Source organism: Miniopterus schreibersii (assembly GCF_964146895.1).
Source record: "Miniopterus schreibersii genome assembly, chromosome: 16".
NCBI classification, from domain to species: domain Eukaryota; kingdom Metazoa; phylum Chordata; class Mammalia; order Chiroptera; family Miniopteridae; genus Miniopterus; species Miniopterus schreibersii.
In genome coordinates this window covers 33,134,709-33,162,472 of record NC_138116.1, presented here as the reverse complement: position 1 = coordinate 33,162,472, position 27,764 = coordinate 33,134,709, and the positions used below count along the sequence as shown (strand labels likewise).

Here is a 27,764-nt window from a genome sequence, read left to right as displayed (position 1 = left end):
GGAGACGGCTGCTCTGTGGCCAGTGGCGGCGGCGCTCTAGCCATCGGTGTACGGGGCGGACTCTCAGTGGTGCGGCCGGCGGGCGGCGATGGCGGCCGTTCGGGGCCTGCGAGTGTCGGTGAAGGCTGAGGCCTCGGCGGGGCCGGCCTTGGGGCTCCCGCCGCCTGAGGCGGAGTCCGGTTTGGAGCGTGGCGAGCCGGAGCCCATGGAGGTGGAGGAGGGCGAGCTGGAGATTGTGCCGGTGCGGCGCTCGCTGAAGGAACTGATCCCGGTACGGGAGGGAGGCGGGGGGCGAGGGGGAGGTCGCCGAGCGAGCGAGCGGGCGCCCGGCGCCGGAAGGGGAGGTGGCAGGCTCCCCGGCCGGGGGGAAGGCAGGGCAAGGGGAGAGAAGGGAGCAAAGAGCCGGGGCTGGGCTGGGGTGGGGCGGGGGCGCCGGGCCGGAGAGACGGAGAGCGAGAGAAAGGACCCGGGGGCGCCCGGAAACGGGTGTCGAGGGGGCTGAAGGCAGGAGGTGGGGGGAGCTGAAGGGTAGTTAAGGACGCCGCCTTCGCTGCCCCTCCGAGCTCGTCTGTGCAAGGGGGTGAGTGAGGAGGGGCTGGGATTGTCTGGGGGCTTGAGCTCCAGGATGAGCCCCGGGCGGGAACCGAACCGAGAGCGGCCCGGCAGGAACCGTCGGGCGCGCCGGCGTCCGGCTCTCCCTGTGGGTCCCGCTCCCCTGTGAGCCGGTGTCTGTTAAACGGAGCCCTCGCGGTGTCGCTCGGGAGGGCTGGACTTGACAGCAGCGGGAGCTCAGTGTTTCCGCGGTGGCCTGAGGGTCATCCTGGCCCCGCGCAGCCCCGCGGCTGTGGAGCACCTCCACCGAGGCCCCAGCATCTGACCTTTAATGAAACCCAAAACATCAGCGGCTTAGCAGTGGCTCTTGGTCCGTCTTTTATCACAGTGTGGGGGGGGGTGGGGGGGTGGGGTGTGTGTGTGTGTGTGTGTGTGTGTGTGTGTGTGTGTGTGAGGTGTTTTGCTTGTGGTTTGCTGGTCCTATGTCCCCTTCTTCGGGCTGGACTTAGGCCTGCATGGCTCTTCTCGTGCACTTAGTCTCTCACCGAACACGAAGGAACTGCTTTTTACCACGTCAGCAAGTCTTGCTTTTAAATTATGGGAAAAGGTGAAGGTAGGATCGCTAAACGTAGCAAACGGTAATGACTCAGGTAGCAACAATGAACAGTGTCATCTTACCACTTACTACATTATATCACTTAAATGCCACTGTAGTTGTGAAGTGTATGTGTCCCCTTGTTCACTCAGTTTAACATCTACTGCATCCCCTGCTATGGGCCAGGCACAGTCCAGGCACTGGGTCAAGATTAAACTCCCTCCTGAAGTTTATGTTCCAGTTGGGGGGGACACAAGTAAACAAATAATTCCTGATAATGATAAGAGAATAAAGGATGTTAATGGGATAGAGAGTGCAGAGGGCAGGGAGGGCGTCCAGAGACTGGAAGCAGAATGGGGTGGGATGGTCAGGGAAGTCCTCTGAGATAGTGACATTTAAGCTGAACCCTAAGTGACTAAAAGGAGCCAACCATGTGCAGATTTCGAAGAAAGTGTTCCCATTAGCGGCAACAGTAAGCCTAAGGCTCTGAGGTCGGAACGAGATTGTTGTGTTGGGGAAACAGAAAGTTCCAGAGCACAAATATGAGAGCAGTAAAAGAGGTCAGGAAGGTAGGCAGATACCATGGAGGAAACCTAGGCCCAGGGAGGCCAAAGGAATTGTCAAGTGTCATGTAATCTGTGATCGTTAGAGCTGCCTTTGGAGCTCCTGGGTTTCCCAGTCCCACCCTCTTTTCATTGCACTGTGCCGTGTTTTCCATGGGTCTGGGTGAGTCTGGATTTCCTGCATTTTAAAAGAAAATTTTTAAAAATTGATTCAGAGAGAAGAAGGGAGAAGGAGAGATAGAAACATCAATGATGAGAGTCACTGATCGACTGCCTCCCTCACACCCCCTCCTGGGGGTCCAACCATGACCTCCAGGTTCATAGGTCGATGCTCAACTACTCAGTCACGCAGGCCAGGCTGAATTTTCTGCATTTTGATGAAGACTTGTGCTTTATTTACCTTGTGGCATGATGAATCTAGCCAGTCTGGGTTGGGGAGATAAGTGACTGTGCATCTTGGACGCTTTTCACAGAAGCCTTTCAATTTTCATTTACATGGATACTTTCAGTAGATGGAATTGTTTAAGGTTTTAGACAGGCTGTGGTCTAGAAAAGATTTCTTGTTAAGAGTGGTTGACTGCTATCACAGAGTCACCGGGATGGGCTTCCTCATGGTAAGGGGTTGTCAGAGCGGGGGAATGACCGAAGAGAATGACTATCCAAAAGGCATCAGCTGTTTTTATCATGAGTTTTTTGTCACTTGCTGTCAGCATTTCTTATTCTTCTACCTCCTGTTAGGACACAAGCAGAAGATATGAAAACAAGGCTGGCAGTTTCATCACCGGAATTGATGTCACCTCCAAGGTAAGACAGACCATGATTTATCTATTCATTTTGATAAGTGGGTGAACTTGGTCCCTAGGATTTGTAGAACTGCAATTATTCTTTAATTCTTCACCTCCTATTTTCGTTAGTTGCTGGATTAAAATTTAGCTTAAATTTCATATTACACAATGATGCCTTTGTGCATTCTGGAAACATCCAGGCAGTATTTGTGTGTTCTTCCATTCATGACAAGATAAAATCACTATACCTAGGTGCCTGTGCTTAACCATATCCAAGAAAAAGTTCTGCACTGGGAATGCTTTTTTATGCTATGTCCATTCTCAAAAGTGATATACTGTCCCTACTTCAGATGAAATGAAACATGAAAAGTACTTGGCACATAGTAGGCTTTTAGTGAATGTCTTTATTCCTTACTGGATGCAAGCTTAGAAAAACAGCATTTCCTACCCTGGCAGGTGTGGCTCAGTTGGTTGGAGCATCGTCCTGTGCACCAAAAGGTCACCGGTTCGATTCCCGGTCAGGGCACATTCCTACTTTGCCGGTTTGATCCCCAGTCCAGGCGTGTGTGGGAGGCAAACCGATTGATCTCTCTCACATCCATGTTTCTCTCTCTTTCTCTCATGATCTTTTAGACAGACAAGAAAATAAAGTGAAGATGTTTTCTTATTGTAATTGAACTGAAGTAGACTGTACTGTTCTTAATCCTACACAGTTTGCCATTATATGAAACAAATGTATGCTGGAAAGAGTGGTAGTCCCACAATGGGTACTTAAATTGTTACTAAAGAAAGGTAGATTAGTTATTTGCACTGGGAAGACTTCAGTGAAGAAGATTAGCATAACTACTGGGAAATAACAGAAGTGTTGCTGCTTTACCAATCCCCACAAGCTTTCTATAGTCAGACCTTCAATTAGTGTGGCAAAGTCAATATGTAATTAGTGAAGGGTTCCTAAGAGCTATCAGAAACCCGCAGTTGGATCTGGATTTATTTTAGCTCTTGGAAAAAAACTTGTGAAGCTGATTATTTTGTTTTTCAGTGAAGTGTCAATGCTTCTTGCCACTTAAAGATGAAAACTGGCAATTCCATGGACACAAGCCTAGAATAGAAGAGAGAGTTTCTTTCCCTCAGCGCTATTTTTAAACCAGGAAAAAGCCTTAGGGAGTGGACTGCTCATGCAGACATAATGTGGACGAACGTGATAGGTGTGATTACCATGCACACAGACAATGTGAAATGGGGATGGTGGTGGGGCTCCTAGAAATAGCACTGAGATCAGAAGTTCTGCCCCCCCTTACTAGCTGAAGCAACTCCAGCAAACCTTTTAACTTTTCTGTGCTTCAGTTTCTGCATCTGGAAAATTGGGATTTGAGATTGTTTAGTTGTAATTTGTTGGAAACATGATTGCTAATAATAAATGAAATGTCAGAGAGTTAATTATTACTTATTACTCATTGAATCAACTAATATTCATTGAATTCCTACTCTGCCTCAGACACAGTGATAGGCATTGAATCATCATGGAGCTTATTACAAATTATAGCAGCATTAATGTACACCCTCCCAGTCATTGACTTTGAATATCCAGTTCTCTGCAAAAATTATTAAAGGTACATTGTTGCTTATTTCATCTGATTTATTTTAGGGTTGTCACTGATGATTGTGTGTGTGATTTAACTTTCCTTGTTCATTGAAACACGGCTTTTTCTGTATCTTCTAGGAAGCAATTGAAAAGAAAGAACAGCGAGCCAAACGCTTCCATTTTCGATCAGAAGTAAATCTTGCCCAAAGAAATGTAGCCTTGGACCGAGACATGATGAAGAAAGGTACAGGGCGTTTGGGGGGAATTTTTTCACATTTCCCCAGCAGTGACTTTTTCCTGCCGTGGCCTGTGCTTCTAGCCTTGCCTTGCATGTCCAGTCCTCATCCAAATACTCCCAAAGGAAAGGGACTTGTGAAGTCTCCACTTCTGAGGTATTCTGTTTAAAGCCAGCTTAGCTGTGTCTCAGATGTTAGAGCTGTGAAAAAAGAGATTGCCTTGTCAGAGGAGGCCCACAGAAAGTCACCCAGTTAGTGGCAGAGCTGAGGTTAGAACCTATGCTTCTATGGATTCTCACCCATTTTCTGCTCTTATCATAGAAGAGTTAACTTTTCTTTGTCTTTAAATGTATTGGAAGTATATCACAGTGAGACCTCTTTAAGGAGAGTCAGAGCAATAATGGGATTGGTGGGGGAAAGCCATCGAAACTTGGCTTAAGATTTTATTTTATTTTTGTGTTTTGTTAGGGTAAATGGTTTGCTTCCTGGAATTCATTCTGAATTACATAGCGTAATCTGCCCCAGTCTTCTGAAGCAGTTTATAAAATAAAGGGAAAGTTATTATTTCTTTTTTAGTGAGTTCATAGCCATATTTATTATTCCATGCTAATATAAATCCATGAATACAAAAGGTCTCCTTCGTGGGTATTTGGGAAGGGCTTAATAGGCAGACCTCTGAGTTCATGTTAAAAGTCTGTGCTCTGCTGTTTGAGTTTCTCTAGGCTTGCTTGCTTGATAAAAACATGTTGAATTAATGAAAGAATAGCTACTATTTGGGGGAGCTCGCTCTCTTACCGGTGCTGTGTTAATTGGTATTTTGTTTGTTTCTTACTCATCTCTCACAATCCTGTGAGGAATGTATTTCTTATTCCTGTTTTACAAAGAAGAAGAAATGGACTCAAAGAAGTTTAATAAATGCCTGAGGTTATGCAGCTAGTAAAAGTGGAGTCAGGATTTCGGTCTAGGTTCATCTGACTCTAAAGGCTTGCTCTTAACTACTTTGCTCTATTGCCTTACAATATGTGATATGGTAGCACAGACCAACCCTTCTCAGTCTGTCCCAGTGGATAGAGTAGCTTGGATACAGAGTTCAACTCTGGATGCTGCTTTACGTTTTTCCTTGCCTCATGACTTCAAGTTGGAAATATGACCTTACTTCCCTTGCAGGCTGGGTTTCCAGGCATCTACCTGAGTGGACTTCTGTTTCAGGAAAAGTCCTTTGAAGGCCAAGAATAGCTGTGCAGCTTGGCATTCATGTACCTGCTCAGTCTGGGCCTGAGCAGAGCTCTGAAGTCTCTCTCATAACTCCACCTTGAAAGCACCATAGTTTCACCACTCCTGTTTACTTCTAGTCCTGTGAACATTTGTTGTGGCAGTTCATGCCTTTCATTCTGCTGATTTTGCCCTGCCTTGTCCTGTGCTTTGTCTTGTTCAGATGTCATTTCCTCTGTGAAGCATCCCTAATCACCCACTCAGGTTTCTCACCTCTCTTGGAGCTCTTTAGAGTGCTAAAGCCCTCCTGGAATCTTTTCTCAGTCCTTTGTGGACAAGTTATTGAATCTTTGTAGGTCTCAGTCTCCTTGTCTATAAAGTGGGGATATGATACCTACCTGAATAGGATCACTTTTGAGGTTAAATTTTAATTTTAAAAAACTTTTTTTTTTTTGAAAAGCAATCCTAATCTCATGGTTCTAAAGATATTCTTTAAAAGCAATAGATCTGCCTGGATGTCAGCTGGGACAGGTTGCTCATTATAACCTGTTTTTTATCCAGAAGGCAGCATGGCCTATGGTAGTGCTCCTGAACTCTGGAGAACCCTGCTGCCTATCTCAGATCAGTTTAAATTAGAATGGGCGGTGGGCGAAGGGTTTGGATAGTTCCCAGAGATAGTTATTTTTATATCTCCCTAGGTAATTCTAATAAGATTGAGAACCACTGGTATTATGGTTAAGAGTGTGGGTTCTGCCTGGCCAGTGTGGCTCAGTTGGTGGGAGCATCATTCCATACACAAAAGGTGGCATGTTCAGTTTCTGGTCAGGGCACATACCCAGGTTGCGGATTTGATCCACAGTCAGGGCATATGTAGGAGGCAACAGATCGATGTTTCTCTCGCCCATTGATGTTTCTCTCTCTCTCCCCCCTTCCCTCCCTCCCTTTCTCTAAAGTTAATTTTTTTTAAAAGTTTGGGTTCTAAAGCTTGACTGGCTGTGTTCAAATCCTGACCTGTTACTTTCTAGCTCTGTGACTTGGGGAAGTTATTTAGTCTCTAAGAAGCTCAATGTGCTCTAATGGAGAGGCAGATGACAGTAGTTCTCATGGGGTTGTTGGGAGCCTCTAACAAAATGTTACAGTTCTTCTTAGAGTGGTATCTGCTACATAGTAAGTCCCCAATAAATGTTAGTTATTATCTGGCCTTTTCCATCTTCCAAGCAGTCTTCTAGTGGCCTAGTCTCTTGAGAGAATGGGAACATTGGAATAAACATCTTGACACATTAGGTGTGAAGTTATTGCTTCTTCTTAATGCCAACAGCAATAATAAAAGATACCATTTGATAAATACTATGTGCCACTCTGCTATGTGGTTATCTTATCCTTTCAACAGTCCTGTGAAGGGAAGGTAGTTACCATTTCTGTTTTACTAATGGGGAAACTAAGGTACTGAGAGGTTGAGAAACTTGCCCAAGGTCCCACAGCTAGGTAAGTAGCAAGGCTGGGATTTGAAGGCTGGTCTGAGGGAAACCTGTGTTCCTAACCTCTCTGTCAGCATTCAGGAATGCAGTGTGGGATGTGCTACACTAGACAGTTCTGCATCAAGAGTGACTTGCTACATATCTTTAGTGACTCAGTGTCAAGCAGCTTTGGTTTCCTTATCCCCAATATTAAAGCTTTCATGGTTGGAAGGGACCTTAGAGATCATCAAAATTCACCTCCTGCCCAGCTCTGCAGGCGTTTTGGCAAAGTTCCCAGTGGTCTTTCAGCTTCTGCCTAAACATTTCCTAGTGATGGCCAAAGAACTATTTATATAGCAGTCAGTTTGATTTTGGATACATGTTGATACATGTTCCTCATGTTGAATAGAAATTGCTTCCTAATAATTTCTGTCTATTAGTTACTTACTGTGTGGCCCTTAGAACATTAAGTCCTTTCCTCATTCACATAGTAATCCTTCAGGTGAATGGGCAATAAGCCCATTTCCTAAACTTTCTTTGTGACTTGACTTTCTGGTCTCTCTCTTCTAAACTCTTTTCAATTTCTAAATGTCCTTCAGAAGGTGAGGTGTAGATTCCAGATATGCTTGGCTTCATGGAAAGTATGGCAGGGCTATACCACATTTCTTACTGTTGTACTCACCCTCTAGTCAACCAAAGCACCCAGGTCTTTTCCCTAGGAATTCTCTCTGTCAAAGCAGCCTTTCTTGTCTTGTACTTGAGGCACTGTTTAAAAATTACTTTATTATTTATCCCTATCAAATTACATCTTGTTAATTTCAGGACTCCAGTCTGTTGAGTTTATTTTCATCTTAACTGTACCTTTTTATGGTTTAGCGATACGGATTCCTCTCTTTGGTATGCCCGGCTTCTGCATCTTCATCCAGTTGGTAAATGTTGATCAGGATAATCCCGTATCGTGCCATGAAACATAGATCCATGAATTACAAGTCTTAGTTTATTATCAGGTCCACATTTCGTTTTATTGCCATGAGGAACCTAGATTACATGCCCAATGGTCTCGAAATAGAACACCATCTATGGTATTACTTGAATTTCTTGGCCTGGTAATGCTGTCAAAAAAGGGAAAGAGATTAGTATGGTTTGCTTCTTAGTGAACTCCTGTCATTTCCTATGGGAGAGACTTAAGGGATTTCTTAAGAGACTTATGGGGTTTCTTAAGGGATTGTAGATTCTGTTTGATAAGCTACTTTTTAAAAATTTCAGAGAATGACATTAATCTTTTCTTTTTTATATATACATTAATTCTCACCCAAGGATATGTTTTAATGATTTGAGAGAGAGAGGAAGTGGGGAGGGAGAAAACCATCACCTTGATCATATGCCTCCTCTGATGTGCCTGCCCCCAAATGGGAATCAAACTTGCAATGTGGGGATGTGCCCTGACCGCGGATCAGACCTGCAACTTTTTGGTGTATGGGACAATGCTCTAACCAACTGAGCCACCTTGCCAGGGCGACATTAATCTTTTCAATCTGTTGTTTTTTCCTCATTTATGAAAATCAGTACAGGCTCAGTCCTCAAAGCTTTCAGGTACTTCACTCCTTCCCTGTGACTTTTGTGAGATTACTACCGAATTCTGAAACCACAGCTGTGAGTTTCAGTCAGTACATTGGGATGTCATTTTGGACAAGAGGATTTAAACTTATTGAAACTAATTCTTATGCTGTTGTGACCTGTCTTGGATATTAGTTCTTACTTAATGATAGCTATTCTACTGCCAATTAGTAGAAATAGATCACCAGTTCTGCCTTTTTTTCCTGAATCATCTTTGCAAAACAGTGTTCTAAATACTTTTTTTTTTAAAAGCCATCAGCATCTTTTATGAGCCTGTATACTCTGGACTGTACCATTTTTTTTTCATTAGATGTTTCACAAACAACTCATGTTCACCAAAGAAAATTTGGAAAGGAGAGTGAGCAGAAAAGTTGCTCACAGTCGACCATCAAACCCAGTCATTGTCAACATTTTGTGTATTTCCTTCTGATCTTTTCTGTGTGCAGACATTTTTGTTTTTCCCTTTCCTTTTCACAGTGTGTCATCTGCATTTTCCATGTCATTATGTAGCCTGATGTTAGTCTTTTAGATTCTTACATTTCTTACATTGTTTTAAATTTGTCATTTGTCACATTTACATTTGTCACAATTGTTTTATATTTGTCACAATTTTCTGTCTCCTATGTGTGTTCTTTGGCAAATTGTTCTCGCCCAAGCTTTGCTGCCTTCTCTTTCCTGGGGATCACCTCTCATACTTTGAGTAACTATATTTAGTGTCTTCCAAATTTTTTGATCATTCTAGTGTGAGGCCAAGGGATTGGCTTCTTTTTCTCTGAATTTTCAGAAATCTGCTTTCCTAATACGTGACATTCGTTGTCTTCTGTCCTGTTACAAAAATACAAGATAGTACCCTCACCACCTTGCCTGTAGTTAGTATTCAGTAAATGTCCAGTTCTCATTCCCTAATCCATCTGTTCACTGTCATCTCAGTAGTTAGCCCTTTCTCATTGATTGGGCACAAATCTAGGCTCTTGCTTTGTTTTATTTTAAGCTGTGACATTGTCAGCAAGGTGAGGAAGTACTGAGCATTTCCTTTGGCAGTCTTACATCAACTTTTGAGCTTAACAAAATTTCCATCTCTAGTGGGTCTTGCCACTGTCAGTTTGGTTCTCTTCTGAGAATTAACCTTTCTCTTTCTCTCTCTTTTTTTTTTTTTTAAATACGTCTTTATTTCAGAGAAAGGAAGGGAGAGAGGGAGAGAGAGAGTTAGAAACGTCAATGATGAGAGAGTTATTGATCACCTGCCTCCTGCACACCCCCTGCTGGGGATCAAGCCCGAAACCTGGGCATTTGCCCTGATGGAGAATCGCACCTTGATCTCCTAGATCATAGGTTGATGCTCAACCACTGAGCCATTACGGCCAGGTGAGAATGAACCTTTCTTAGATCTTCCTGCTGATTGAGACTAGTTTATCTTTGTAGTGATACAGCTTTTGTATCTCTACCTGCTTCTTTTGAACAAGATTGTCCGTTGCTGTTTCTAGATGTGTACAACATTCTCTTTATGTTAAAATAAGGACATCTGAGGTCAGAAACTTTACTCCTTACTGGCTTTTGTTTTTTGTTTTTAAGCTATTTCCTCAACTGTAGGGTTTGTTTTTTAAAAAATAAAGATGCTATAACCTTAGAAGAATGCTATGATGCTTTTGATATTTTATTTTTGTCATTTCTTTTGTCTTTATTTTTTTTTTTTGCTTTTCTCATTTATGATTAAACCCTGTTATCAGGTCAACAAGTCTCCTACAAGATATTTTTCCCCTCATCCTCAGTCTGTTTTCTCTGCCACCTCCAGGAGCTTTCCCAGTTGTTTGTTCATCTCTTTACTCTCGAAGGCATCTTTTTCATCCGTACTCACGGCTTTTAGCTCCAAGAACTGAGAAGACCCCTTAGTCTAACTCCTTCAGTTTCCCAATCTGGATGTCTACCGGTCTCATTGGGCCATTGTTCACTGTTGCAGTGCGGGTCACTGATAAAGACTTGTTGAGATTCATAGGTCCTGATGGTATCTCCATCTTCATAATCTGGGTGGCAGGAAGGTATCGCTTGATTTAATCTGGACACACCTACATGGGCTCCCCTTAAACCTTTTACTCTTAAAAAATGACAAAACAAACATTTGTGTGAGCTACTATGTGAACCCATGTGTGTTTGGGGTAGGTACCGGGGAGTACCTATGCTATAGGACATGTGCTAAATTACATTCATAATAGACACTCCCATGTGTCGTTCAGAGTGGCTGTGCCACTTCACACTCCCACCAGCAGAGGGAATGGCTCCTTCCCCCACACTACCAACAATTGATAATAAAAGACGAATTTAAAAAAAACAATCATTGAAAACTGGTATCTTGTTTTAACATGCGTTTTTCTGATTGTGAGGTCAACCATCTTGTCATGTTTATTGTATTTCCTGTTGTGTGGATTATCTGCTCATGTCCTGCCCATTTTTATTTTAAGCTGTCATTATCTTATTATTTGCAGGATTTCTTTACTCTAATTTTCTTCTTTGCTTTATGTCCAAGGGCAGCATCTCTTCTTTTTCAGAAATTGCCTTGACTCTTGCACATTTTTCTTTGACATACATTTAAAAATTTTAGAATCAGCTTGCCAAATTTAATGAATAATCCTGTTGAATTTGGTATTGTTTTAATTATTACATGTTAATTTGGGGAGAGATACCATGTATTTTATCAGCACTATTTGTTTGATCTTTCTCAGCCAAAATGCCTGTTCTGAATTTGTTTAATGCTGTTTGGTCTGTGATTAAAAATTAAAATAGTATCATTTTCTTTTGAAATAAACGTCATCTCTTTCAGCATATTACTTTTCTAAATACATGTTATCTAAACTGTGTAATGGGGTACTGAAGGGATGTGCAATAGTGGGCAGGAAAATTCTCTCATCTTTTTCTGTGTCCTGTTTTTTAGCAATCCCCAAAGTGAGACTGGAGACGATCTACATTTGCGGAGTAGATGAGATGAGTACCCAAGATATCTTTTCCTATTTTAAAGAATATCCTCCAGCTCACATTGAATGGTTGGATGATACCTCCTGTAAGTATACCCAAGTTCTCTGTTGAGTATGCTTTTGTTTATGATTTAAAAAGTGTTCTTGCCCGGCCAGGCATGGCTCAGCGGTTGAGCGTCGACCTAGGATCCAGGCGATCGGGGTTCGATTCCCGGTCAGGGCACATGTCCAGGTTGCGGGCTCTATCCCCAGTCGGGGGCGTGCAGGAGGCAGCCAATCAGTGACTCTCTCATCATTGATGTTTCTATCTCTCTCTCTCCCTCTCCGTTCCTCTCTCTGAAATCAATAAAGATATATTTTAAAAATAAAAATAAAAAGTGTTCTTGCCATATCAGATGGTGAATGATTATGGCCCAGACTACTTGTCTGTGCTTAACCTCTGCCCTTTGCGTAGGAGAGAAAAAAAATGCCCATTGATGAGAACTAAATGCATTAATTAGCTTACCAGATTATACCCTATGAGTATTCTAAGTCAGCTCAGAGGTGGTACTCAGAAAGTTGGTTGCTGGCATCTGAGTCCAGTATACAGGATTGAGGCCTCTCTAACTCCCACAATTTCTCCCACAATTTCTCTATCCAGCTGTATAGACTTGGGCTGAGGGCTGCGTTTTCAGGACTTTAGACTTGGTCATTGCAACTAGCCATATGATTATTCGGAGGCTGGCTCTGCGACCCTCCGACACTGTACCAGACCTCTCATCTCCACTTGCTTTGGACTGTGTTTTCTGGACTTCACCTGCTTGCACTAACCTGTGAGCTGTTTAACCTGTGAGCCAACTGTAATTTTTTGTTTAATCCTCACCTGAGGGTTTTTTGCTGTTGATTTTTGGAGACAGTGGAAGGGAGGGGAGGAGGAGAGAGAAAGATTGATGTGAAAGACACACATAGATTGGCCCCCGCTCCCCGCATGGTCCGGGGCCTGCAACCCAGGTATGTGCCCCTGACCGGGAATGGCACCCACGCCCCTTCAGTGTGGGCCGGCGCTCTGACCACGGGGCCACCGGCCGGGCCCAACCGTTACACCCCAAGTCTGTCTTGACTTTGGTGACCACTCTGCCGGCTCCTTATCTTGACTCACTGCTAGCCTGCCTTCACTTGCTGCCAGCTTGCTGACAGACTCCGTCATGCCCTGCACAGCATCCTGGTTTTTCTGGCTGCTTGCTTGGAAGATGGTGATTCGTGTTTCACTGAATAAGAAACGTGACCGAGGAAAAGATTTTTGTCCTTTTTCCTTTCCCTTAAATTACGTGATCCAGACCGGGGCCTTGCCAAGCCTTTTTTTATGAAGGGCTGGGTACTAAATATTTGAGGATTTGCACATCATATGGTCTTCGTCGCATTTATTCAGCTCTGCCATAATAACCTGAAGCAGCCATCGACAGTATGTGTAACTGAGTGAGCCTGGCCATTTGCCATAGAACTTTATTACAAAAACAGGCAGTGGATGTGTAGTTTGTTTACATTAATTATACCTAAATAAAGCTGGTACAAATATAAACAAACAAATAAATGGCAGATGATGGGCTGGATTTGGCCTGCAGATTTTAGTTTGTTAACCACTGGTTTAAGTCATTAAAACTAGGTAAGGGATATTACAGTTGGAGGCACCCTTAGAATTATCCAGTTCAACTACCTCATATTGTGCATCAGAAACTGAGAAACAGAGAAGGGAAATTGTTACTGACATACCGTGTTGACGGTATGTCAGTAACAAAGGTGAGACTGACTCTTAGACCTTCATTTCCCAAACTGAGCTGTAAATGCTGTTTTCAACAGTTAAACAGGTTACTTTTTTATAAGGCTTCTCAAAACTTTTTTCTTGCTAAGTTCTCTTCCTAAAAGAAGCAAATTCAGTTAGTTGCTACAAAGCCAAGAGTCTGTTATGTCTCCATTGTATAAGTCCCATGATGGTACCATCATCAGTGGGGGAGCATCATTTAAAAGCATGTCTGGATTGCCCCAGCCAGTTTGACTCGGTGGTTAGAGCACCGGCCCATGAACTGAAGGGTTGTGTGTTTGATTCCAGTCAAAGGCACGTACCTTGGTTGCAGACTTGATCCCTGGGTCTGGTTGGGGGACGTGCAGGAAAAAAACAATCAGTGTGTCTTTCTTGCATCGTTGTTTCTCTCTCTCTCTGCCTCTTCCCCTCCCTTCCACACACTCTAAAAAAATCAGTGGAAAAAATATTGTCGAGTGAGGATTAACAACAACAAAAAAAGCATGTCTGTGTGATAAGGAACGGCATAGGGCTTCCCTGTGGGCAGTGGTATAGAGGATAATCCAAGTTTATTTGATAATTGTCATCATCATACTCATCAGGAACTAACATGTAGTACTGGGTGCCAGGCAGTTTTAATGTACAAACTCTTTTTCGTGGAATATTTGACCATTATTTTGTGGAATTAGCTCTAGGCTAATTTCATCAAAGAGGCGTTACTACTACTTTCTACTCTTTTCACTAGTTGGTTTGTACATTTATTGCTATCACTCTATACCTAGATGAAGCTGTAACAATGAATATGAAGCAGTTTCTGCACTCAGGAAACTTAACTATTTGGAGGTAATGTAACGTTTTATTTTACATTTTATTTTAGGTAACGTGGTTTGGCTGGATGAAATGACAGCCACACGGGCCCTTATCAATATGAGCTCTCTGCCAGACCTGGATAAGATAAGAAGCAGGGATGCCAGTGAGGACAAGTCATCTGAGAAAAGCAAAAAAGGTAACTGAACACAGAGGAGAGACTTGGGGGCTGAAAGTCCAGTTATTCACTCAGTTGGTTTGGGTTTCTGTGCAGAGTATTATATAGCACCTCATCACCAGGTATTTCTGAAATAGGCTCTGATGTTTTGGATCATCAGTAAATAGAAGGAGAAAATAATTAGACTTTTAAATGATGTGAATGGAGTTGCATTAAAGTTCATCTTGTCCCTCACGTTCCATTGTAGATAAGCAGGAAGACAGTTCAGATGATGATGAGGCTGAAGAAGGAGAAGTTGAAGATGAAAACTCCAGTGATGTAGAGGTTAGTAATAGGGAAGAGATACATGTGAGGTTTTACTGTAAAAATCCTGCTTACTGTCTTCTTATTTAAGGCTTAAAGACTTAGTAAGTTGCGCTTTTCCTCTGGCTCTCACCATTGGACTTTCCGAGGGTGCACCAGGCCCTTGGCCTTTAAGTTTGTGTGACTAATGAATGATTCATCTTGAGATCTTAGAACAGTACTCACACTTTTAAAAGAGAAAATGATTTTATTGAGAAATACTTTAAAGTGTTATCAGTAACATTAAGAAAAAGCAAGAAATGGCATGTTTCCTAATGGATTATGTACTATTGTTGGAAAAATTAAAAGTGTATTCATTTAAAACTATGCATTAAGTGCCTGCCTACTATATACCAAATTCTAGGTGCTGGGGATATAGCGTCAAGCAAAACAAAGTCTTTGCCCTCTTGGAGCCTACATTCTAGTGGGGAAGACAGACAGTACACAGATACACAGATATATAATATAATGTCAGGAAGTGATAAGTGCTATGAAGAAAATTAAGAATGGTAAGTAGATAGAGAGTGATGGAGACCATTTTTTTACAAAGTGGTCAGGGACGACCTCTGACTTAGAGCTAGTGCTGTAATGCTGATGAGTATTATTAAAGGCAGAATGCTTTCTTAATGGTAACTTTGCTACTGAATAAAAGTGAAAATGGCTTTAATTTTTATATTGAAATACTCTTTTTTCTTAAGTTGGACACATTATCTCAGGTAGAAGAAGAGTCTCTGCTAAGAAATGATCTTCGTCCAGCTAACAAACTTGCTAAAGGAAATAGGTTGTTCATGAGATTTGCTACAAAAGGTAAATGTGATTTTTGGTATTGATTTTTATTTTTAATCAAAGTGATTTATTATTGAGTGACATCCTTTTCTTTTGAATCAGAAGTTAGATCAAGCGATCTCAAAGTCCCTTCAAACTTCAATACTTTGTGCTTATGAAATGATGGCTCGCTGCCCAAGTTGGAATTTCTGACTTTGAAAGTAAATATTAACTATTTGTATTCTTTTGTGATTTCTGGCTCAAGTAAGTTATTTTCTGGTAAAGCTGGTTTGCCCCATGTGCTTTTCAGCCAATTTATTATCTGAATTATGAAAACCTTTTAAAATTGTATATATATATGTGTGTATACATATATATATTTTTTAAATATATTTTTATTGATTTTAGAGAGGAAGAGAGAGGGAGAGAGATAGAAACATCGATGAGAGAGAAACATCAACATTGATCGGCTGCCTCCTGCACATTCCCTACTGGGGATTAAGCCCACAACCCAGGCATGTGCCCTGACTAGTAATCGAACCAGCAACCTCTTGGTGCTTGAGTTGACGCTCAACCACTGAGCCACTCTGGCTGGGCTAAAATTGTATATTTTACAACAGTATCCTCCTGGACATTGTTCATAGTGCCATTCAGCTCCGTTTCTCTAAGGAATTAAATCAAGTCTCTAATAATTTGTAAGGCTTTTTATGCACAATGATTTTTGGTGCACATTAAACACGCAGTTTCTTTTTAATTGTTTGAGAGTTAATGAAAGATGACGACCCTTCACTTTTGAATACTTCTGGAGAACGAGGACTTTATTTTATACAAAGCACAGTTATCAAAATCAGGAAATTTAATAGTTATACAACACTATGACATAATCCATAGTCCACATTCAGATTTCATTAGTTGTTCTAAGAATTCCCCCACTCTATATGAAAACTGCCTGACACACTGACTGCTGTGTGTAGCAGTTTTTGATGATAATGATGGTAACTGTCAAATAAATTTGTATTTTCCTATTTACTACTTGCCCATTAAACGAATCCACTCCAGGATTGAGTGTTGAAGCACACCATGTCTCCTTAGTCTCCCTGGATCTGGCTGGACCTACTCCTCTGCTTTGTTTTTCTTGACTGAACCATTTCTTAAAGAGTATAGGCTCATTTTGTAGACTGCCCTTTAGTTTGGTTTTGTCTCATGTCTCTTCCTGATTGAATTTGGATTGTACATTTTAGGCAAGATTATACCACAGAAGTGGTATTATGTTGTTTTCAAGTGCCTCATATCAGGAGGCATATGATACTTATTTGTCCCATTCCTGGAGATAACTTTCATCACTTGGTTAAGGTAATGATCACCAGGTTTCTCTATACTGTCAACTTTCTATTTTTCCATTTGTGATTTTAAAATTTGTGGGAAGACACTTTGAGATTATGTAAGTAGCCTGTTGCTCATCAAACTTTCACACAGTAGCTTTAGCATCCATTGACTTTTTAACTCCCATCATTTCTTTATTAGTTGGCAGTCTGCTGTAAGGAAGAGCTTTCCCTTTTGCCTATTGATTTATTTACGTATATCAGTTTATACATTGCTATCATTATTTTGAGTCATGAATTGTCTTGGATTTGGCCAGTGGAGCCCCTTCCAGCTCTCTGCTTTTGACATGTCTCCATGATTCTTGGATCACTTTCTTTATGGCACACTAAAACATCTTGTTTTTCCAAACCCAACTTGTATTTTCCCTGCATCAGACCTGGAACCAGCTCTTCCTCCTCGGGCATGTATTTTTGTAGGGCGCACATACTAGTTTGTGCCGCTAAGTTTACCCATAAGCACTGATATGTTCACACTGGGGTTTGTCCTTTGCAGTCAGTGAGTGCCCAAGGAGCTGTCAAGTCCTTTATATAATGAGAATTATGTGTGGTCACTGACCACCTTTCCTTCCTATTAACTGGCATTTTAACCTGACAAAGGGATCTTTTCTACATTTACTGATTTGAGTGGTTGAGTGCATTCTAGATATATGTATGGTACTGTGCTGTTTTCTTTAAGCCGTTTTGAGGAAATCACGATAAACTAGAAAAAATGGTTTATAAAATATAGAGAATTATGTATAGTCTGTTTCTTTAATCCTGATTCTGTGTTATTGCTGTGTTGTCATTTGGAAATGAGTATCATCTTTCAGGGGGCAGTGAAAATGTCAGTTCTTCTAAAAAGCCTATTTGCTGAGCACTAAAGCTCTCTCATGCTTCTTAGAACCTTGTATCTTGTATTGTTGGGGTTTTCTATTAGTATTTCCTCTTTGAAGTCAACTCCTTAACAGCAACTTCACCTCATTCATCTCTGTTTTGCTCCGCCCCGCCCCTCGCTCTGCACTGCCTTAGCCGGCATTCAGAGAGGGAATGTTTACAGTGCATTTTTCCCTTCTGTTGGCAGGCTGTGCGCTGATCTGATCCCAGCTGTGCAAAATAGTCTTTTTTTTAAACCATTCCACATTGTTTTCGCACCCACAGGAAATCCTAGGTAACTGTTGTAATTAATTTTTAGATGACAAAAAGGAACTTGGAGCAGCCAGAAGAAGTCAGTATTACATGAAATATGGGAATCCAAATTACGGAGGCATGAAAGGAATTCTTAGTAATTCTTGGTGAGTCCAAAAGTGTAAAATATAATAGTTAAACTTTTCTTAATCCTTTAGTTGGTATTCTGCAGTGGAATGTCAACACCATGTGTGGACTCGAAGGAAGACAAGAGGGAAGAGTACAGAATTCTTAACTGTGGTAATGGGGTGAGAATGCTGAGTTTTAGTTTCATTTCAGATGTCCGTGTCAGCACCTGACATTGTGTCAGAGTGTAGTTGAAATTAGTGGGTTTCAAGGTCCTTCCTGGGTCTTTGATTATGTGCTTATTTTGGCAATGTTGCAGGAAGCGAAGATATCATTCCCGTCGCATTCAGCGGGATGTGATCAAGAAGAGAGCCCTGATTGGGGATGATGTTGGCTTGACGTCCTATAAACATCGACATTCCGGTAGTTGCCTGCTCAGCTCTTGGGTAGACACATGTTTGGCTCCCGAAATCATATTTTTATTCTTAATACAGTCTTTTAAGGTTCCAAACTTTATCATCCTCTCTTCCTTGCCCTCACCCTCTGCCAACATATAGGAAAGTAAGTCAAGTCACAATTAATTTTGAATTGCCCATACAAAGAGGTCAAATGATTTTGTAAAAGCTGTTCTAACAAAGACCAAATGTGACATAGGGAAAATTAAAATAAAACTGTTCTTAGGAATCTAATTTTTCCTATGTATATCAAAAACTGCATGAAAATTTTTTTTTAAATATTTTGTCAGATGAGCTGATTTTATTGTTCTTTTGTCTGAAAATGAAAATAGGCTGCTATATCTAGTGTTTTATGCTTATTGGCTTATGCACATGAATGTCTCCAAAAAGTGGGATATCATGACTTGGGTTTTCTTTCCTTCTCTTCTCTTCTCTTCTCTTCTCTTCTCTTCTCTTCTCTTCTCTTCTCTTCTCTTCTCTTCTCTTCTCTTCTCTTCTCTTCTCTTCTCTTCTCTTCTCTTCTCTTCTCTCCCCTCTTCTCTCCCCTCTTCTCTCCCCTCTTCTCTCCCCTCTTCTCTCCCCTCTTCTCTCCCCTCTTCTCTCCCCTCTTCTCTCCCCTCTTCTCTCCCCTCTTCTCTCCCCTCTTCTCTCCCCTCTTCTCTCCCCTCTTCTCTCCCCTCTTCTCTCCCCTCTTCTCTCCCCTCTTCTCTCCCCTCTTCTCTCCCCTCTTCTCTCCCCTCTTCTCTCCCCTCTTCTCTCCCCTCTTCTCTCCCCTCTTCTCTCCCCTCTTCTCTCCCCTCTTCTCTCCCCTCTTCTCTCCCCTCTTCTCTCCCTTCTCCCTTCTCCCTTCTCCCTCTCTCCCCTCTTCTTTCCCCTCCCCTCCACTCCCCTGCCCTCTTCTTTCTCTTCTCTCCTTCTCTTCTTCTTCTCTTCTCTCCTCCTCTCCCCTCCCCCCCTTCTTCCTCTTTCTTATTGTAAAAGAACCATTTTCATTATGTTTTATAAAGATTTGTTTTTTTTTAACCTAATCTCTGGGGTCTTCTACATGCTTGGTAGAACTAGAACTAGCTATGTCAGCATACAAACATGGAAGAACATGCCTACACATTTATCACTGTAACAGGGACAGGAAGAGGTGAAGTTTCTACATTTTTATTTAATGTATATATTGAAAATTATGTATTTGAAATTTGCGTCTTTATGCAGTTACACTTTTCCCCTTTGTTACTTTAAGATAGTTAAGATATTTTCATCATGTAATATTTATATTTATATTAAAGAAATTAAAAAGAGAATTGCCCCTAATTCTAGCACTAATATAACAACTGACTTCATTTTACATTTTTCCTATTTGTTTCTTTTTATAATAAATGTTAAAATTTTTGTGAATGTATATTTTATATTCTGCTTCTTCCACTATATATAAGCCTTTTTTCATGAACTTTAAAGTTACAGTTGATTTTCATTATTTCTGGCGGTTATAGTCTATAAAGTCACCATGATCATTCAAGGAGCAAATACTGAACCATTGAGAATCTGGTCATACCATTTTCGTCAGCTGATTAGTATATAACCTTGTTTGATGTGTCTTTCTGTTTAGAGACACCTTATTTTCATGCATACATTTAATACAGTCATCAACATGAATTCACAGTCAGCAGCACTGTAACTCAGCTGATCTAATACACACATTTTCCCCGTAAGGCATATTACACCCTCCTTGCACCTAGGAACACTAGACAGTATTGGCATCACTAGGCAGTGAAATCACCAACAAATGTCACAGAAGTGTGAAAAACACGGCATTCAATAAACTGCAAAAAGGACGCTTATTTACAGTGTGAGAGATGAGCAAGAAGGCAGAGCGTTGCCTCGTTTGACCTCGGCTGGGAAGGTGCATGCGTAGTGACTCAGATCTTTTTTGCCATTCTGTACACATCCACAAATGACTCTGAAAGCACTGCAGGCATTGATTTTGGAGTTAGAAATAAATTTGGCAAATTGGCAAATACAGAATCTGTGAATAACGACAGTTGGCTATATTTTAGGTAATTTTATATTCCATAGGCTGCTAGATCATACTTTACCCAGCCATTCTTCCGTCATAGGTGTCAGAATGGCAACCATATTGACACTGTTATAGGTGATGCTTCAGTAAATTCTTGGGCATGGGAACCCCTTCTTTTAAAAAGGTCATTGAAGTGAACAGAAGATTAGCCTTGTCATTGTGTTTCCTAATATTTTTGGTTAAATTCCTTAGGCCTAGTGAATGTCCCTGAGGAACCCATTGAGGAGGAGGAGGAGGAGGAAGAGGAGGACCAGGACATGGACGCGGACGACAGGGTGGTGGTGGAATACCACGAGGAGCTCCCGGCCCTCAAGCAGACCCGGGAGCGCAGCACGTCCAGGCGGTCCAGCGCCAGCAGCTCGGACTCCGATGAAATGGACTATGACCTGGAACTGAAAATGATTTCCACTCCTTCACCAAAGAAAAGCATGAAGATGACCATGTATGCTGATGAAGTGGAATCTCAGTTAAAAAATATTAGGTAAAATTATTTCTTGTTTTTCTCAGTGCTAGATTTTAATTTGATTTTAAATACTAATTACTAACTTCCTTTTAATTCCTCTAGTTTTATAATCACTTTATCTGTTCTAATTTTAGTCCTTTATAGAGTTTGAATAAAAGTGTTTGATTTTTCCTCAAAATATACAAGAAGAGATCCTTGTTATAGACAATATAAAAGGTGAAAATCACCTGTATAATCTTCCTCTTCTGAGGTAAGGACTGTTAGCAACTGGGTGAAATACCCTTCCTGCTAGTTTCATGCATATACATAACATGGAGAAATTATAGATATAGTTGTACAAAAATGAAGTTATGCTGTTTATATTGTTATGCAGTATGCTTTTTCCATTTAATATATTGTAGACATCTGCTGTTTTCCAACTATATGTAGTCCATTGTTTGAAAGTATGATGGTTTATTTAACCCAGTCTCTTATTTAGGTTTCTATTTTCTTACTATCACACCTGGACATTTAGGTTTCTGTTTTCTTACTATCACACTAATAGATAAATTTGTTGCATTCCAATTATTGCACAAAAAATATACATGTTTTAAAATGTGGTATTGTGGCCTTGGCCAGCAGGTTCAGTGGTTAGAGCAGCGGCCCTCGGATCTAAGGGTCCCTGGTCAAGGGCAAATACCTGGGTTTTGGGTTCACTGCTGGCCCTGCTTGGGGAGCATGCGGGAGGCAACTAATCAATGTGTCTCTCTCACATCAATGTTTCCCTCCCTCCCTCCCTCCCTTCCACTCTCTCTGAAAATCAATGGAGAAAATATCCTCGAGTGAGGATTTTAAAAAGTGGTACTGGGAAATTTCATTCCAGAAAGGTTTTATTCACTTATTTTACCACCTGTTACCTACATACTCACCAATGTTAGTTATTATAACTTTCTAATTTTGGCTAATTTCATGGACCAAAAAAAAAAGTTATTTTAAGGTGCTTTTTTGTGAGGACTGGTGGGGATGAGGGTGAGCAGATTCCTGAGGGCGGACAGCACGTGCTCGGCTCAGGGCCGGAGCCTGGGCTGCTCTCCCCAAGTGTTCTCGGTGGTGTGTTTGGGGAAGGGGGAAAAATGCAGGCTGGTTTGTATGGCTTTGTTCACATCCTTATTTTTAGTTTCACAGAACTTTGTATTGACAAATGGTGCCAAAATAATGTGGGTTCCTGGCATGGTAGAAGATGTCTTTGACAGAGAAGTCAGCCCTTAAAGGGATTGTAGGCTCTGTTGTATCTTGACTCACAGCCTAGATGAGTGGAGGCCCGAAGCCCTTTCCAGGCCTACTTAACGTTTGTCCCTGGAGAAGGGGACCCACAGTTACGTGCTCTGTGGTGGCTTACAGAAAGCACATGCGGAAACCACCCCAGAAAACTCAGGAACCTGCTTGCCTGGCTGGTCTCTTTGCCACAGGCTGATCATGATTTTTGTAAACAGATAATTATCGGTGAATGTTGACTGTATTGGATTGGGTTTTAATTGTTTCCTCAAAAATATATGAGATTGTTGCTTGGGTGTTGTCCCACAGTTCAAGTTGGTTAACTGTCCCCCCACCCCCCTTTTAAAGGAATTCCATGAGGTCAGATACTGTATCCACAAGCAATATCAAAAACCGAATTGGTAACAAGTTACCACCTGAGAAATTTGCAGATGTCCGACATTTATTAGATGAAAAACGCCAGCACCCACGCCCGCGGCCATCAGGCAGCAGTACTAAGTCAGGTATTGTTGTTCAGTTGTTTCTGGGTCCAGAAAGCAGACTGGGGCAGGGGTAGGTTTTTAGATAAAACGTTGCCATTTGTGGATGGGTTTAGTTGTTCTGGTTCATTACTTCTAAATTTTGGGTTAGGCAGACATGAAAAATAATCAGATTTCTCAATTCCAGCTGTCTGTATTTTTGAACCTAATAATTATTTTACTCTGCATGTCGTTGGTATTTTTTATACACAAGGATAATAGCAATTACATTGTTGTTGTAGATCCCTGGTTGGTTTGGCTCAGTGGTTAGAGCATTGGCCCGCGGAATGAAGGGTCAGAGGTTCGATTCCAGTCAAGGGCACATACCCTGGTTGCAGGTTCGATCCCCGGCCTCAGTTGGGGCACGTGCAGGAGCTAATCAATCAATGTGTCTCTCTCACAACAGTGTTTCTCTCTCTTTGTCTCTTCCCCTCCCTTCTACTCTCCCTCTTAAAAAAAAAAAGTAGAAATAGTTAAGAATTTGAACTAGACATACATGTAGCAGGTACTTGGCCTTTGTTTTTCACCACTCTCTACATTTATTGTTATGTGTAGTAAGTTTATTGAGAACTTGTATGTTGGCCATGCCTGCTGTGTGCCACTCCTTAGGCTAGGTACTAGGTGTTCAAAGTCTTCAGAAGGGATGCAAAGTCATCCTAGAACTCTGATGGAGAAACACAAGTACACACGTTCAGATCCTTCCACCCAGAGCAGAGCGGATGAAGTGCTCTGACAGCTCTGTAGGCAGTGGCTGTGGGCGCAAGGGGGGAGGCTCCATCTACTGGCAGAATTGGGGAAGGCGCCTTAGAGCAAGTGGCTTTGGAGTGAGGCCTTGGGGAGGGACTAGGATCTCAGCGGGCTAAATGTCATTTTTTGAGAAAGTAACCTGGTCTTACATCTATTTTAGAAAGATAACTTGGGAGCAAAGTGGGGCGGGGTATAGAATTGACTAAGTAACAAGGGCCTGAAGTAGGTGAGGAACCGCGGAGACAGACGGAACAGATGCGAATGTCACACCTTGTGAAGAAAGGACTGGGCTCTGGCTCCCGGCTGTGAGGGAAGTGAGGGGGGAGCCAGGGGCCTAGGCCTGAGGGACTAGAGGGGTGGGGGTGCTGCTCTCTGAGAATAAGCAAGATGGGTGAAAGCCCCGGCACAGTGACTTGCTAATAAACCTGGTTTGTTGTTGCTGTTACTGTTAGAAGGAACTCATGAGGACAGGCAGATTTCCGGGGGAATTAGAGGAATAACAGATTTGATTTGGGACATCTTCCCTTGCTCCTTTACTTTCACCACTCTCTACCTTTATTGTTATGTGTAGTAAGTTTATTGAGAACTTCTATGTTCAAAGATTGTGGCTTCTGCCCTCAGGCAGTATTGCTTGATAACTGACATGTTTATAAATTATTTGGTCTGCTTGGTTCTTCGTTAAAAACAGAAAATAAGACAGCTGATTCTGCCTCAGAAATTCCTTTCTGTAGCAGTCAGCTGAGATTTTTTTCCCTGAAGATACCTATGACTAAATTTCCCTAAGGAAGCCAGACTGATGTGTGGAGCAGTGATTTTCAACTGGTGTGCCGCAAGAGTTTGTACAACATGCAGTACCAGACTCTTTAGTTCAGCACACTGATCTCTTTTCCCTTAGGTGGTCAGATGAAAAAATGACAGTGGCCAGCACATCAGTAGCCGTCCCATGTGAATGGATCAAAATTATACCCTTTTTTTTGTTACATTGGCAAAAAATCTATTTTTTGGTGTGCCACAGAATTTTAGTAATTCGTTTATGTGCCATGAGATGAAAAAGGTTGAAAATCACTGGCATAGAGAGAAGAGAAGGGTTTTAGATGCTTGAGTGTGTGGGGCCCTTTGTCCTCACTTGGGGATACCTGGACCAGGTTCGATAGAGATCTCAGGTTGACAGTACAGATAGCAAAGCATGCACGCTTGGTAAAAGTAGTACTTTTTTTTTTTCTAGATATACGCCAGCGGTTAGGAAAAAGACCACATTCTCCAGAAAAGGCTTGTAACACCATCGTTCGGAGAGAGCCCTTTTCTGATGTACATAGTAGGCTAGGTGTTCCCAGGCAAGACATTAAAGGCCTCTATTCTGATACTCGGGAGAAGAAATCAGGTTGGTAACACTTAAAACTGATGGGAATGGGAATTGGGTAAGAAGAGCAGGGTCAATAGGTAAAGCATACAGAAGGCAGTAAATAGCAAGTGCCAAAAATGTTTTTTTCTCTTCCATTATGATCATTATAATAATAACAAAAACAATAATAATAATGGTAACTATGGAAAATATAGAACATAGAAAAAAAGACCCACCCTTGATTCTTTCGGTTTAGCACAAAAACTTTTAGTGTCATGTATGCTATTCCAGTCTTTGTCCATATACATATCCTTTTTCGCATAGCATTTTGTCAGTCATTTTCCTACATTGTTATATTCTTTATAAATAAAACTTTATTGCCTTATAGTGTGCCTATGCTATGAAGTTCTAAACACATATTTCTCTATTATTAGATACTGATAAAGTATATTTTTAAAATTAATGGAGGGTGGGCAGAATCTCTAAAAGTTTAGTGTTGCAGGACCATCAATTTGTAGAATGTTATAGCTGGGAATGATCTGGGATGGCCCACTCCTGGCAGAATGCAGCTGTACACAGGATGGTGAGTCTCACCAGGGAAGGGCAGGTGTAGCATAAGTAGACTCTCCGGTGAGTCTCATCTGCCTAGCGTGGAGGCGCATGTTCCCTAGCTGTGAGAGTCTCCCCTTTGTTCCAGATCCCTCAGTTTGCAGACAGGATTGCAGCCAGGGAAATGAGATTACCTGCCCAAGGCTGTACAGTGGTCACAAGTGCCACAGACCCCACCCCACCCCTATCCCTCCCACACCACCACCAGTGTTTCCTGCTCATCAGGTGTTGGCAGTACCCCTGCCTCCTCAGTACTACCCTGCTTCTCAGCTTTGACTACCAAAACTAAAATGCCTTCTCATTCAAACAGGTAGTTTATGGACTCGCTTAGGATCTGCATCCAAGACCAAAGAAAAGAACATGAAGAAAGTGGATCATAGGGCTCCTGGCACTGAGGAAGATGACTCCGAGCTGCAAAGGGCATGGGGGGCTCTGATTAAGGAGAAAGAACAGTCTCGCCAAAAGAAGAGCCGGTTAGATAACTTACCATCTCTCCAGATTGAAGTTAGTCGGGAAAGCAGCTCTGGTTCAGAGGCAGAGTCCTGATGCCCTTGGGGCCTATGGCAGCTGCCCTAAAGCCTGACGTTCTTGCGCAGGGTGGGGTGCACAGTAGGAACCTCCCTTGCAGGAGTTGGTGCCCCTCCCTCTTTTACTCATACAGTCACCCTCAGCTCTTGCTACTTAAGCAAGACCTCCTAAGAATGTGACGTGTTTGAAGGGCATCTATCTATCTTTTGCTGCAGTTGTAGTTCTGGGCCCTCAATTTTTTTTCCTACCACCCCACAAGCTTTACCCTTTGAGAAAAAGGCAGCCCTCCAGATTTTGTAGACATTTTTAATATTTTTAACATTGTGTCTTTTAAAAGAAATGTTTTACACAGTTCATCCAAAGAGCAGAGAACTGAACTTCTCACTATTGCCTTGGCCCTGACAGCTGTTACCAGCACCCTTTTCCCAAGAAAAGTCAATTCCCAGGTGCTTATTGGACAGCCTTCGAGGGGGAAGATGAGGGAAGCTGCCAGCTCACCCTTCCAGGACCCTAGTGTGGGGGTCGAATCTCATGGACCTGACCTCAGAGGTGCACCAGTGCTGCCCAGGTAGATAAGAGACACCGCGTCGATCGATCGTGCTTCCGTCCCTCCCTGGGGATGTCTGTTAGGGACCTCTTGTTAGTGATCAGCTTGAAGTGAAGATCAAGTTCAGTGCTGCGGTATTTTTAGGAACAAAAACTGTGACTTCTGGATTGGGGTGGATTTTTTTGTGCTAGGGGTGGGGTCATGGGGTAATGTTGAACAATTTTTAAGTCTGTATTATGTTTAAAAAATATTAATGATTTAAAAGTTTAAATTTTTAATTTTTATATGTGAAAATACTTCCTGTTGGCTACAGGGGAAGCTCAAGTGGTGTCCTATGTGCTGTTAAATATATATTATATACTTTGGAAGAAGGCAAAGAGAGGAGTCTCATTATTTTTTAATGACCCTAATTGTATAGTCTGTTGTACATAGAGTTCAATTTGCTTTTTGGCCACTGTAGGAAAAAAAATCCATCCATTGAGATGGGGTTCTGCTGTTTATTATCACTTTAGTACTAATACATTGACATTCTTTCTGTCTCCAAGTTCTGGCACCTGAAGATATCTTCAAAATTAGCAAATAAGATAATAGTTATAGAATTTTAGTTTATTTCTAAACTCCTTTCCAATGATTTTAACCACAAAAGTCAGTAGATTATTTTGTTCTCCTGTCTGATTTTTATTTTGAAGTATTTAATGTTTGCATTCCTCTGCAGCTTAAAAATAGTGTTTCACTTCAATTCACTTGCACTTAGAGTTAGGGATAGTAAAGCCTTGTCCCTTTTGTGATGTCACAACTCTGCACCTGCCTGGAGCATCTCAGTACCCAGTGTAGCCCTGGATGGTAGAGCTTCTTACTTGTGGCTGAGCTGATTAGTGGTCACGGGAGAGTTGAATGAGTGCAGAACACTGTTGTTAATAAAATAAAGGGCTGTGGGGCTTGAGAGCTGCAACAAAGACTGTATTGTCCCTGTTTCATTGGTTAACCTATTTTCTCTCCCTTTAGAAAGATTAGAGCATATGACCATGATGCATTTCACTTCCTAATGGGATTGATTCTAGGAAAGAGATGGTTTAGGTTGCTCTGCCAGTTGAGACCTAAGGTTTCTGCGGCTTCTCAGCTACTCTTGGTCTTTGAAGCACACGTCTGAGAGCCAGGTTCTTGAGGGTTTGGGGGTTGGTTGAGTG

General features: G+C 41.9%; 1 protein-coding gene across 3 annotated transcripts; it reads left to right on the top strand.

Moving 5' to 3' along the window:
• The first annotated feature begins 48 nt into the window (after positions 1-48).
• NCBP3 (nuclear cap binding subunit 3) lies at positions 49-26,949 on the top strand. 3 transcript variants are annotated; one of them, XM_081115649.1, is made up of 14 exons: positions 49-271; positions 2,449-2,514; positions 4,216-4,321; positions 11,526-11,651; positions 14,220-14,348; positions 14,575-14,651; positions 15,368-15,476; positions 17,988-18,087; positions 18,366-18,469; positions 20,762-21,050; positions 22,635-22,789; positions 24,777-24,936; positions 25,817-25,975; positions 26,436-26,949. In XM_081115649.1, exons 1-14 carry the CDS (start codon positions 89-91, stop codon positions 26,542-26,544), a joined length of 1,872 nt encoding a protein of 623 aa, XP_080971775.1. In that variant the 5' UTR covers positions 49-88; the 3' UTR covers positions 26,545-26,949. The 3 variants fall into 3 exon arrangements, with proteins under 3 accessions (XP_080971775.1, XP_080971774.1, XP_080971776.1); XM_081115648.1 differs by having other exon boundaries at positions 63-271; positions 24,777-24,932; positions 25,813-25,975; XM_081115650.1 differs by lacking the exon at positions 49-271 and adding an exon at positions 364-580.
• Positions 26,950-27,764: the final 815 nt, after the last annotated feature.

Excerpts from the sequence above, each read along its gene's own strand:
- NCBP3 (XM_081115649.1), top strand. The coding sequence starts at position 89 with ATGGCGGCCGTTCGGGGCCTGCGAGTGTCGGTGAAGGCTGAGGCCTCG. Across the intron at positions 4,322-11,525 it reads CCGAGACATGATGAAGAAAG|CAATCCCCAAAGTGAGACTG; the intron begins GTACAGGGCGTT and ends CCTGTTTTTTAG. Across the intron at positions 24,937-25,816 it reads CGGGAGAAGAAATCAGGTTG|TTTATGGACTCGCTTAGGAT; the intron begins GTAACACTTAAA and ends TCAAACAGGTAG.